This window comes from Chanos chanos, chromosome 1, assembly GCF_902362185.1.
Source record: "Chanos chanos chromosome 1, fChaCha1.1, whole genome shotgun sequence".
Classification (NCBI taxonomy): Eukaryota; Metazoa; Chordata; class Actinopteri; order Gonorynchiformes; family Chanidae; genus Chanos; species Chanos chanos.
Window position 1 is genome coordinate 42219883 of NC_044495.1, and position 13198 is coordinate 42233080.

At 44.3% G+C, this 13198-nt stretch overlaps 1 protein-coding gene across 1 annotated transcript in view; it reads left to right on the top strand.

Moving 5' to 3' along the window:
• Window positions 1-1398: 1398 nt before the first annotated feature.
• Window positions 1399-13198, top strand: part of pcloa (piccolo presynaptic cytomatrix protein a) — a 56710-nt gene continuing 44910 nt past the window's right edge. Inside the window, 6 exon segments of the mRNA XM_030784076.1 lie at window positions 1399-1580; window positions 3415-3845; window positions 3909-4307; window positions 4365-4576; window positions 6055-6400; window positions 6464-7218. Coding sequence (XP_030639936.1) covers window positions 1399-1580; window positions 3415-3845; window positions 3909-4307; window positions 4365-4576; window positions 6055-6400; window positions 6464-7218 — 2325 coding nt within the window.

Sequence of the window (13198 nt, forward strand, 5' to 3'; positions counted from 1 at the left end):
ATCACTGTGAACAAAACTTGTGTGATTTGTGAAATATTCAAGAAAGTCAGATGAGGGTCTCTGCATAAAAATGAATGATCTGTCATCCACGAAACCTGCCAAACATTGGGTCAAATTATCATTTAAAATTGAAATATAATACAATTACAGTTCTGCTCCTTCACAATGCAGTGGTTCAAGTACAATACCCATGGCCTTAATAGACATTGAATTGAACTCCATGCACCTCCATTCAATTTAGTTACATAGAAGAGTACTGAGCTAATGGTGAAAGACGTGATTGTGTGGCCAGCCATTTCCCTGAGCATGCTGGGCTCTGCAAATCAATTTAGGTTGCCACTGGAGACAGGGTTCTCTTCTGTCTGTGGTTACTAGTGGATCCAGCCTCTTTTAAGCCAACTGAGGGCAGAAAAAGAATTACCTTGACTAACCCGTCTGCTTACTTCTTGGTTTTGATGCGACTCTTTGCTGTACAAGGTTCACTACAAAGTATCCACTAACCCTCAAAATTAAAGCTGTTCACTGAGGAAGGTGTTTGTAACCGTATTCAGGCATTTGGCATTCAAGCCAAATAAACTATAGTTTGATTTTTAGGCGTGTATTTGAATTCGATCAAAGCGTTTATAAGACATAGCACAGAGGTAACTGTCGTACTTCGAATTAGGTTGTGACATGTTTTGAGTGTCACGTTATTCGACTTGATGTCAACCAACGATGCCAAAGTCGGTTTCAGTTTAAGCAAAATCGACAATAAATTTGGAAATGCATAGTACGTCGTTTTAGCAAACGCCCAGGCGCATCCCTTAAGATTCGCTGTGACTTTTGTTGTTTGTGGTGATTCAAACATTGGCCTTCGTCATACTCTGCTTGAAGCACTACACTCATCAGGCTGAATTAGCGAGAGCCAAACTTTACTTGGTACCCAGTGTTTATTTTATGCAAATTGTGAGCAAAATTACTTCAGTTTTGGCTGAGGTGATTTTCTGGAATTTACTGTAATGGACTATTTATGGCATGGGAAAGTGAACGATGGGAATCATTTGGGAATTTCGGGGGGAGCTACTTCCTCTTAAAATTGTTATTTTTTCTCCTACGGTTATGCCTTCTGATCACCTGTCAGAGGCGGAACATGCGCGTTAGAGGAGACGAAGAAGGGAGGGGAGACGGAGAAGTGAGACCCGCACGGAAAAAGACGAGCACTGTCCTCAAAGAGCAGGTTTGCGCGATAACAACACACTCCATCGAGAAACAGCGAAATGGGGATGCAAGTAAAGATGGGAAAATAACATGTCATGCATCGAAATTCGCGGATACCAATCTTATCGTATCATCGGGGCTTAAAAACCCATATTACCGCGTAATTTTCATCAAGGAAGTGTAGGAAGGCAGGGGTCGGTCATGGGGAACGAGGCAAGCCTGGAAGGCGGTGAAGGGGCGCTTGCTGGATTACCAGAGGGGCTTGTACCTGACGGCAAGGGTGGCTTCGTTCAGATGCCCGCAGGAACGAAGGCGGACCTCAGCCATCTCAGCGAGGAGGACAGGAAACAGCTTTCTGCCGCGATGGCACGGTCGCAAACCAGGCAAGCTGGGGTTGGCATGGATATTCCAGCTCGCAGACTTTGCTTTAATGTCATTTTTTAAATGTAACGTTGTGATATCCGGTCGCTTGCAGTCAGGCTTGAGAGTAGGCTGTATTTTGAACAGTACACTGCAGGTTCCCTCATCACGACTGCACGACTGAGGCAAAATACACGTTCACACCCATCACTGTTCAGTCACAGATAGGTGATGCAGTTAGTGGCTAATGAATATTTTAATCACAATTGCGCTCAGCGTTGCAAAACAACGTATTAGAATGGTTTTTCTACTGATACGTAACGTTGTTGAGACTGACAAGTAGTTCATTTATTTAACTGTTGTTAATCCTTATTAATAATGTGGGCTTTTATGTTATTGTGAGCTGACAGCCTAATTCTCTTGATATTGCCTTGATTTGTCCCTAACAGACACCACTGTTGTGGAAGAAATCGAATTGCCTGCTGGGTAAAAATTCCCTTGCTAAGAAATTTTCTTCCCTCTCATGAACGGTCGGGTCTCCGTCAAAGCTTAAACGACTCCTTGCCTTTCCGTTTCTCTTATAACGTTCTCATTCCACGTTCTAATTTTAATGTGGGCAGTAGTGAAGATGTGATCAACTGCAGCTTTGCCCATTTCACACACATACTTGCCCCCCCCCCCCATGGGTTGTATGGGTGATGTCATGAGTGGTGGTTAAGAAAACATTCGTTTGCAATGACACGCCTCCGTGTGGATGCAATGTCGATTAAGTCTGAGAATACTGTTGATTTCCTGGTGATCATCTTGGTAAACTGGCAAACTGGCAAAGTGTTAACTGCACCTCAGTCTGTTATATCCATCAGCCTTTCCTTACCGCGAAATTTGTTATTTTTATCCAAGCGCAAATGGGGGGAGGGGACATAAATATTAATATGACTATATATAGCACCGCGAGCAGCAAATTTCAACACGCTCATCGATTCCGTCTGGTTGTTTCGAAATGCAGTTGTTTTGTTACACTTCAGAATGGAAGGGGGCAACCATTATTAAATCAGATTCAACTGTACATCTTTGTTCGCTGACCATGGTGCTGAAAATTCGACTGGGACGTAAACATGAAGCACCAGATGAAAAAAAATCAACGAGCCCAGCCAAACGCATCGCTTATTTTGCTAAATATTATTGTTTGAATGAATGTACGTCTAAAAAGAAAAATCCGTCTCAGGAAAGGTGACTGTACAGCCCTACCTTAGAGTTTAACTCGAGCTATTGATCTAGAGTAACCGTTACATGTCTGTCGACTTGTACTGGATGTGCAGACAGTGTGTACTTCTCAACATCTTAGTCTGAGTTAACAGAATAGTTTCTCATTACTTTGCTGAATTCTTTGTAATGTCCTTGAGTGTGAGTGCTGTAAATGTCTCCAAGCAAGATTCACTGTAGTCCTGCTAAGGCTAGTCTTGTTGAATTGTGAATTGTTGATGTGGAGTACTGGAGTAGCAGTTTTGCAAATTCTATGGGAGCTTGATTTCTCTGCTTCTCTCTTGGCTTCTTTTAGAACTGCTGTTCAAATCATGCTTATGTAGCAGCAGCATCCTACTGTGAAACGAGTCTGTGGGTCGTGTTAATGTTTCTGTGTGATGTTTGTGATGGTTGGTATTTTTCAAAAGTTATATGTCTCTTCTGTGGTATGAGATTAACTAAAACAGTGCAGTGTATTTTTGGCAGAAGCAGGGTCATTCATGAATGGATGTGAATATGTGGTATATAACATAAAATAAGCAGTGCAAAGCACATCTCCCCTGCAAAGCATGTACCTACTGAGATATATTGACCAATGTTTTCTTTCCTCAGCAGGTCATCAGAATCTCAGCAATCAGGAGGTGGGGCCACACGGGGGCCCTCAGGTCTGAGCAAGAGTCGTACAGTGGATGCTTTTGGGGAGGGGCCCTCAACCAAACCAAAGCCTGGACGCAGTCCCTCGTCTCTCAGCCTCCTTGAGTCACGGTTCCGTCAGGAACCTAAAGACCCGGAGCAGCCACGCACCGGCATGTTCTCCTCTGGCTTCCTGAGTGGGGCCAACCCTCTCAGTGCTGTTTCCTCTGCTGTTTCTTCTGCCAGCATCCCCAAGTTTAGTCTGTTTGGTGATGAAGAGGAGGAGCAAGCTGACAAGCAGGGAGAGAAAACCTCTGGACCTCAAGCGGGGCCAGGGAAGGGCCCTCAGCAGCAGGCTGCCCGGCCTCCCCCACAAGGCCAGCCCAAGGGACAGGGACCTCCACAGCAAAAAGGTGGGGTCCCGCCTCAAGGCCCTGGTGGAAGGCCTGCAGGTGCTGGACCCCAGCAACAAGGAGCAAAACCTGGGGGACCAGGACCCCAGCAGGCTGGGCCAAAACCTGGGGGACCAGGACCCCAGCAGGCTGGGCCAAAACCTGGTGGACCAGGACCTCAGCAGGCTGGACCAAAACCTGGTGGACCAGGACCCCAGCAGGCCGGGCCAAAACCTGGGGGACCAGGACCGCAGCAGGCTGGACTGAAACCTGGTGGACCAGGACCTCAGCAGGCTGGACTGAAACCTGAGGGACCAGGACCCCAGCAGGCCGGGCCAAAACCTGGTGGACCAGGACCGCAGCAGGCTGGACTGAAACCTGGTGGACCAGGACCTCAGCAGGCTGGACCAAAAGCTGGAGACCCTGGGTCTCAACAGCAAGGTCCTAGAAAGGCTGGTTCAGGAGGACCAGGAAAGCCTGGGGGTCCACAGGAGGGCCCAGCCAAAGATAGCCCCCAACAAGGTGGGCCAGGAAAGCCAGGTCCCCAGCAGAAAGGACCACCAGGACAAGGAGTACAGGTTCCAGGGCCGGGAAAGCCCGGACCTGCTCCTGAGAAGGGTGGGCTTTGTCCTCTCTGCAAGACAGCTGAGCTTAATGTGCATGCCAAAGACCAGCCACCAAATTTCAGCACCTGCACTCAGTGTAAACAGCAAGTGTGCAACCTATGTGGATTCAGTCCTCCTGACTCAGCGGTAAGAGCAAAATCCCTCCCATCTCCCATTATCATGTTTGCATAGACACATATGAAGGGGTTTCCACAATATGGTAAACTTTTTTCCTGTTAACAGCATCTTATCTTTTCAGTTTGTTCAGTCTAAAATATAACTAAAATGTGTATTTGCTTTTCATTTTTGGAGGGAGTTTGCAAAGTGTAGAATGTTAATTGAGTTTTGCCTCAATTTCTTGAATCCCTGAACATCAGTTCAGAGCCCCAAACGGGTTCTTTCAGCTTTCCCTTAACTCTTGATTTAATGTGTTAAAACAGGGGTGAACGTCACCTGGTATTGTTAGAGAAACTGACTGCTGAACCTTAGAGGCTACCAGGATTAGTTCTCAAGATGATCTTACAGGTCTGGTGGAGACATGCAGTTTCCATGAGCTCTTCTCAGTCTGTAAAAACAGGGAGAACCATATGGACACTGGGGGAAAGATCAAGATCACTTATGTCACACAGGCAGTGAGAGTGTGCTTTGCCTCTGTGTCTTGAGACCAATACGAAAGATTTTTAAGTCACCTAATGTAGACTTTGGTATGTAGCCACTTCAGCAGGCAGTACTGTACTGCATTAGTTCTGCCCAGTACTGAATTTAAAAGGGATATGGAAGTGGTCATGTATCCTACTTAGAACATGCTGATAACACCATCAATATCAGTCTGACTGAAAAAGTTTCATCGTTTGCCAGTAACAGCTAGAGCAGCAATAGCTTTGTATCAGGCAAGTGCACAAGGCTGATTTTTTTCCTCACCAATTAGTCAGTGGTTGATATGAATGTCTGCTTGATTAATCAGTCTGTGCTGAGAAGCCCTAAAGATTGAATGGATCAGAGCAGAGTCATGCTTTTTTGTTTAAATCAGTAGCATGTCAAACTGATTCCTTGAAAATAGCTCTTTTTGTTGTTTACTTCCACACCACATTGTGGAGTTTTGATAGATATTGGTAACTATGTGATTTTTCTTTCTTCTATTTAGTTGCTCATTTTCCACATTTGCAACTCATAACAATCCTGAAACTAGACATTAATACACCGATAACTAAATATGTACTGTTTAAATATTGTATTGATTTAAACATTAATCCTCTTTTGATATATAAAAGGATTGTGAACAAATCGCTTGCATTCATGTTTGTTTTTACTGATTTTGATAGCTGATTTTCTGTAATGATGAGTGAATACAGAACACCTTTTTCTCTTCCATCTTTATCTAGTAAAGAAAATGGAAGTTTTGATTTGCTTGCTTTTGAGTCTCTGGGAATATAAAACCCTTGGCTTTGTCATATAAGCTGTAAACCTCCCTTGAGCTTAAATAAGACAGTCATCTGTGTGAACAGTGGATTGTATTGTTTACTGGAGAGGAATCTAATGGATTGCCTTACAGTTAGGGCTGCCTTAGTTAGAGAGACTGTGTATGTGTTTCTCTGTGCTGTGACTATTTTGGCTCCTTTTTGCAGGGGAAAGAATGGCTCTGTCTGAACTGTCAGATGCAGAGAGCAATGGGGGGCATGGAGCCTCCAGGGCCACCTATGATGAAGCAGCCCCCAAAGCAGGGCTCTGCCCCTCCTTCCCCCCAGAGGAAAGACCCCGCTAAGGCTGGACCAGCTCCTAAGACTGAGCCAGGGAAGAAGCCACCATTGCTGACTAAGCAGCAAAGCATCACCGATGCAATGAAGGGACCAACACCTCCTACAACTCCTAAGCAGAAATCCCCTGGTCCAGGGCCACCGGGAAGCCCTAAAGGACCTCAGCCTGGAGCACCAGGGGCCAAACCAGGGCAGCCTCCCCCTCTGCAGAAGCCTGGTGTAGGGGGTCCACCCAAAATTGACCCGAAAACAGGGCGACCCATTCAGGAACCTGGGAAAGCACCACCCAGCCCCAAAGGCAGTCCTGTTCCCTCCCCTGCGAAAGCAAAACAAGAGAGTAGCTTTTTCAGTGGTTTTGGTCTTGGAGGCTTGACAGATGTAGCGAAGCAACCCCAGGCTTCTGAGTCTGTCACAGGCAAACTGTTTGGTGGTTTTGGTGGCTCATCAAAGCCTCAGGGTGGGGCTGCCGCCCCCCAGGGTAGTGAGTCAGTGACCGGGAAGCTTTTCAGTGGTTTCGGTGGTCTCACTGAGACTCCCAAACCGTCCGTAACAGCTTCACAGTCTGCCGAGGGTGTGTCTGGGAAAATGTTTGGTTTTGGCTCCTCTTTCCTGAGCTCGGCATCCAACCTCATTTCATCCACTGTGGAGGGTGATGACCAGGAGTCACCTCCTGAATCACCTCCAGGATCGCCCCCCGATTCCCCCATAGATTCAGATGCTGACTCCCCTCCTGGATCTCCCCCAGACTCAGAATCACCTCCAGACACCCCACCAGCCCACTCCAAAGAGCCCACCTCACCCAAACCTGTGGAAACTGAGGCAAAACCTCTTGCTGGAAAATCTGCACTGGAGTCCACAAAAGCAGAGGAACCTACTACTCAAGCTCAGCGGTCTGATGCCCAGTCCAGTTGTCCACTCTGTAAATTTGAGCTAAACATGGGCTCAGGAGATGCACCAAACTTCAGTACATGCACTGAGTGCAAGAGGACTGTCTGCAACCAGTGTGGTTTCAACCCCATGCCGCACCTGTCTGAGGTAAGGTCTGGCTTTCCAATTCCAAATCCATGATGAATAGTGCAAATATATATCTTATTGGAAGACTGAAAAAGATAGAGGAGCTTTAGATTACCCTAAATGAATCGGTGTGGGATTTTTTTTCTTAGGGCTAAGGACTTAGGACATTAGGGCTAAGTTTTAGGGCTTTATGACCAAGAGAGCATGGTGAAGAGTAGATGTTGTAGGATTTTGGAGATGTTAGGAGTAACAGCACTTCTGTTACATTTCAATGTTTAACTAGGGTTTGGAATTGAAAGCTCTATCCAGTCCATGATCAGTCATAAAGAGATGCTGGGATTTAATACAGAGCACAACAGCTTTCACATTAAGATCTCAGTGATGCTGTCAGCACCTGCTCAGATAGTTCACGTCTATTTCAGAGACATCATCACTGGGTTTGAGCCTATAAGCTTCACAAGGTCACATGTGACTGCTTGTTGCCTTTGATCTTCAGTCAACACATTTATTCCAAATGTCTCCTCTGCTGCTCTTACGTGATGGATTGCTTATTTTTTGATGTTGGGTTAATGAGGTCAAATGCAGGCCTCGTCATTCCTGCCACCCCCCCACCCCACCCCCCACTCACAAAAGCCTGACACTTGACTCTGTAATTCAACACACTCAGAGTATTTGTGTGTGTGTGTGTGTGTGTGTGTGGACACAGCAATGTTTTGCTGAGGATGGGGCGACCTCATGGACCAACAAAGCCCATCTCAGATGACTCACACAACTGCCATTTCCTCTTTTGGAGATGAGTATTTTGTGTTTAGTGTCGTCAGAGGCTCTGCTGCATAAGATAAGGATCGTGCTTTATTGTCAAGGAGTAACTTATCTAGCAGCTGCCATAACTAAGTGATGAATTAGCTGCCAAGAATCAATTATTTGATCACATTAAAATGCCCCTAGTTTGAGATACAGGGTCATTTGAGAACCTGAGAGGTTACTTAACAAGCTTTTTGCGTCATTCAAATGTGTGAATGGAAGACGCCATTTGTAGCGTAAAGAGTGCGGTCTACGGCCTTCTCAGTTGTATAGCCTGCAGTTAACTGCTCAAATGATTTATTATGTTAGTCAGCGCTGGGTTTGTTTCATTTAATGTGGATATTGCGTATGTTAATCATGCCAGTAACTGTTAAGTCATACCACAGTTAAGATGTTTCCTTTCAGAGGTCGCCTAAACCTAATATGGTTTTGTTAGAACTAGACATTTTCCAGCATATACAGAGCTGAAATAGAAATTCAGTTTCAGTCCAAATTGTCAGGACCTTGATATCAACAACCTGGCGATGGCACAGCAAGTGCTGTTACTAAGCAAATATATATTTTTGGAAGCAAGATGTTAGCACAAGATCGAGAATATCAGACACGTCTGGCACGTTTGGCTGTGTGTTATTTCAGTTTGGTCATGCTGACATTTTTCAGTCTCTGTCTCACTTCATAACAACCCTTAAAGCAACAGGCTCGACTACAGTTAGTGTGTGACTAAAAGAATTCTCATGTATGGTCACACACACACGTGTACATGACAGGGAAACTTGCCAAAAAGACAGGAGGATACCCAGACGCTTAACTACTTTAAAAAAGCAAACAAACATACTTTTAATGTGAAATGATGGACAGTGTTTTCATTCCTCTGGATCCTTCTCTGGGTTGTTGCCCTATAATTAACGTGTCAGATTGACATTAGCATTAGCATCAGAGACCAAAGTGTGTTTTGATTGCACTCACGTGTTTTCTTACCATCTGTGTGGCCTAACAGGCTGCGAGCACATGCCCTCTCTCTGTAATCCCACTGGTCTGTTACAGGTAATCTGAGCAGATTACACAGATTACACATCCTTCCCACTGTCACATGCTATTAACCAGCACTGTATTTAAAACCTATTTCAGTCGAATTGCCATATATATGGTTTAGGGACAAACAAATATTTCGCAAAAACTGATATACAACATTGTAAATTATATGACAAAAACCCTATCTTTTTGGCTAGCACAACTCCTAATAAAGCTTTTGACTGAATCATAGGCCACATACAATGTCATTTGCATAGCAGACTCGCTCATTTCCTTACAGTGAGATCAGTCAACCAAGTTCCACTCTCTGTACATTGTGTTGCTACATCTCTTCCTGTTCTCTGTGTTGTTTACATGTCTCTTTATGACCATATTCGTGAACATAACTAATTGCTTTATAGGGCTTTCTCTTAAGGTGCTGGTGTTGGAACAGTGCTTTTGTTTGTTGAAGATTAGATTCTGCTCAGCCAGAGAGCCTTATTATACTCCCTAGTGGTCTCAAACACACCAGCTTGTCTAATATAAGAAACATGCTGATGATGATTTGTAGGGTCCCTCCCAGACGTATATGATAGTGCGTCCGTCCATTACTTTGTAATGTAGACAAGGTTGTCTGTGTGTATTGAGACTTTGTACTATCTTAATAGATGTCAGTGTGCTGAAGGCATTTGCCCAATATACATGTAGAGTTTCTATGTGGGTGTGTTTTGTGTGTGTGTGTGTGTGCGTAATCTGTTCTTGTAACAGGATTTAAAGGCCACAGGATGTCTCTCATCAGAAGAGAGAGAGCATTTTTATCAGAGAGCTCTGATGTCTTTCTTAATCTTTCAATATTTGTATTATGTTGAGAAGATTTGATTCAGGCCTCTTTTTTTTTTTTTTTACACCCATTGCTCCTCATCCACCCACTTTTCTTCCCACTCTCTCTTTCTCTCCAGTGACTGTGATTGTCTCTTCTTTTCCTCAGAGGGCTTTTAAGACAGCCCCTCTCTCTCTCTCTCTCTCTCTCTCTCTCTCCTCTCTCGCTCCTGCTCACTTTATTTGTCTGACATCCCTGGAGCAGTGAAGGTGTTTGATTTTTTTTTTAAAGATAAAATACTTTTAGTTTCATTTTATTGTTACAAAGCATATTAGAGTTGATGATGTCTGCTTTTTTTTCCCTTCCAAATCACTTGAAACTAAGGGTTTTGAAAAGTTCTCTTGGTTTTGCTAGCTGTGCTTAAGAGCGAGGAACATTGTGGTTTAGTATGGAGGTTTTCATTACTTTCCTTTCTCATAGAGGGAGCTTGTGCAAAGTGCATGCCTTCAGGGCAACAACAGTGGAGTGAAACAGTGCTTCTGTAGACCACACCATCACAGTCTTTGAGGCAGACCACCATGTACAGTTTAGACTGGCGTTATGTAACAGGGCAAGACAACAGGGCGACAAGCTACACTGAATCGCTGCTTCACTCTACACCACGCAACAATTCCCACCACTTTACACAGGTTATTGAAGAGTAATTTCATCGAGACCGTCTTCACAATAATGACCCTAACAATGTGGGGTTTTTTCATCTAAAATCTGAAATTAGAATGCTCTTTAAATAAATCTTTATGAGTGGATTGTGTTTTTATTATCGCCTCGCAAAGTGGCTTTGAATAGACGTTCAGCGATTTCCAGCAGTCAGCAGAAGAGACGGTGTGAAAAGATTCAAATGTTATGAAAACATTCAGAACGGAACACTGAAAAATGTTAAGCAAATGTTTTGAACATTTTTGTTCAGCAATCCTTGAAAGAAATCCTGTCTGATGTAAACCACAGCAAGACACTCTAGAGTGCAGAGAATGAACTACTTTGCTGAACCTGTCAAAGGGGAGCTGGCTTGCTCTTGGCCTGTTAGGTGCTTCTCTGTTGAAAGGTCAAGCGCGTGGTTGGAGGCTGTAGATCCGATGCTCTTTCTGCTGGCCATGTGTGCTGACACTCTCACCGGAGAGAGCAGTCGTCCCAGGATGAGCTGGATCAGGGATTAGCTTTCTCACTCTCTCTTGCTTTTTTTTTTCTTTTCCTTTTTTTTTAGCCATCTGCTCTTGGCTCTGACCAATGTGTAGGCCACCTAGTGTGTGACTTCCTGTTCCCCTCCCGTGTCTTTTTCTGTTTCATCAGTTATTTTAAAAGATAGCAAAGATGAAAATCACACTGATACGTATGTTTGTGCGCTGATTTGTATGTGTATGAGTATGTGTTTGTAGGTAATGTATATTGTGTAGTGTGTGTGTGTGTGTGTGTGTTTGTGTGTGTTTGTGTGTGTGTGCGTGTGTGCGTGTGTTCTGTGTATGCCAGAGAGTCCCTCTAACATGTTTGTGATTCATTGTCTTTGTAACAGCAGGGATCCTCCTACACACTCTGGCCCACTCTGACCCATCCACAGACCCCCCCCCCCAAAAAAAAACACACACACACACACACACACACACACTCTTACTCTCACATGTGCAAATAAACTCCCCCTTCATCCACGGTCATCTCCTCTGTGGGTGATCTCACAGTGCCTTGCTCTGGTCAGGAGGGACACCACGCACGCACATACACATACGCATGCACACACGCACACACACACACGCACACACATTGTTATGTAAGCAGGCGTCTTACTACGTCAAAACATGAACTAGCCGCTGTCAGTGGGATTTTGCTGCTTTACAGTCCTGCTCCCCTTGTTTACTGGGGAATTGCTGCAGTTTAAGATTGAAGAACTGAACCCATTTTCATAGAGGATTCTCAAGACCCTCAACAGCAGAACGCAATTATATCTGTAGACATGGATGATCGATGTTGAAGTCATACCATCGCCCTATTCTATTCATGCCCTGTGCCGACAAGATTATACAATATGCATTAATATTTCAATATGATATATTAAATCGTGTTTCCACAAATGAGGACAGACTTGCCATGTTTTCAGACACTTTGGTAAGGCTCTGCGTGATCAGAGCAGTTTTCATGGCTTTATATTCCTTGTTCCCATAGTTACTATCCTGCCTCTCTCCTTAATGTATACATGTAGTACATTTCACATCGTCTTCCTGCTGGAAACACATATATATTCATGTGAGGCTCTCTGCACATGTGAGGGTTCTTATGGTTGTCTGTATATGCTGGTGTGCACCAGAATGTGTGTGTCTTCATAGATTTTTCTCATACCATTGTCTGTCTGTGTGTGACTGCTTTTATGCTTCACACTCAGTTTCTCTTACCTAAAGGGTAGTCTTTTGTTTGTGGACCATTGTTTTTTTTTCTTGTTTGTTTGTTTTATTCCTGCCTGCCTGATTGGCTGTAGTGTAGTTCCTCTTTTCCTTCTGCAGTACAGAGACTCGTTGAGCATACACACACACACACACACACACACAGACAGAGACAGAGAGAGAGACAGAGAGAGAGAAACACTCCCACCAGCTGCAAAGAGGCAGAAATTAGCCAAAGCACTAAAAAGAGCCATGGAAGCAAAGCCGCACGTAACTGGAGGGCACTGTGGGATGGAGCTTCTTTTGTGGCACTGGGCTTTTATTTGTGTTTTTAGCCCCACTTAAAAGAGCCCCTCTGCACCAGGGACAGGCCCCTGCCAAGCCAATCACGTGGCTTCCCCCATCTGATATTTGAAAGCAGCAGTATTTTTAGACTGGAAGGTGTGTTTTGTGTGTGCGCGTCAGAGAGAGAGAGAAAAATGCTACCAGGCACACTTTCCATTAAACCTTGTTCTTTGCTTTTCAGCTGTGACTGAGCTTCAATCTTAAGCAAAAGAGACATTGTTTAGCCCAGTTGGTTTTGATATATGATTTACTTATTTGTTTGTTTGTTTCTTTGTTTATCATTTCAACTTCTGCAGTTTCATATTTTGGGATCTCCTTGTTCCACTGAAAACCACAACTTTGTATTTGCTGTCAAAAATCAATCAAAGATGTGAGTTTGTCTTTAAGTTTGCTGATAAACCTTAGATGGTTCTTTCAATCGGTGGGGGTTTCTCACACACACACACAGAGCCCCACAGAGGCTGAGTTGAGTTAGATAAGAAGAGGACTAAGTCATTAGCGAGGGATGAATGTGAGAGGAGAGGAGAAAAGAAGGGTGAAGTAGAGACTTGCTGAATCACTGGCCACCGTCTCTTTACACACCACTAATATGTTC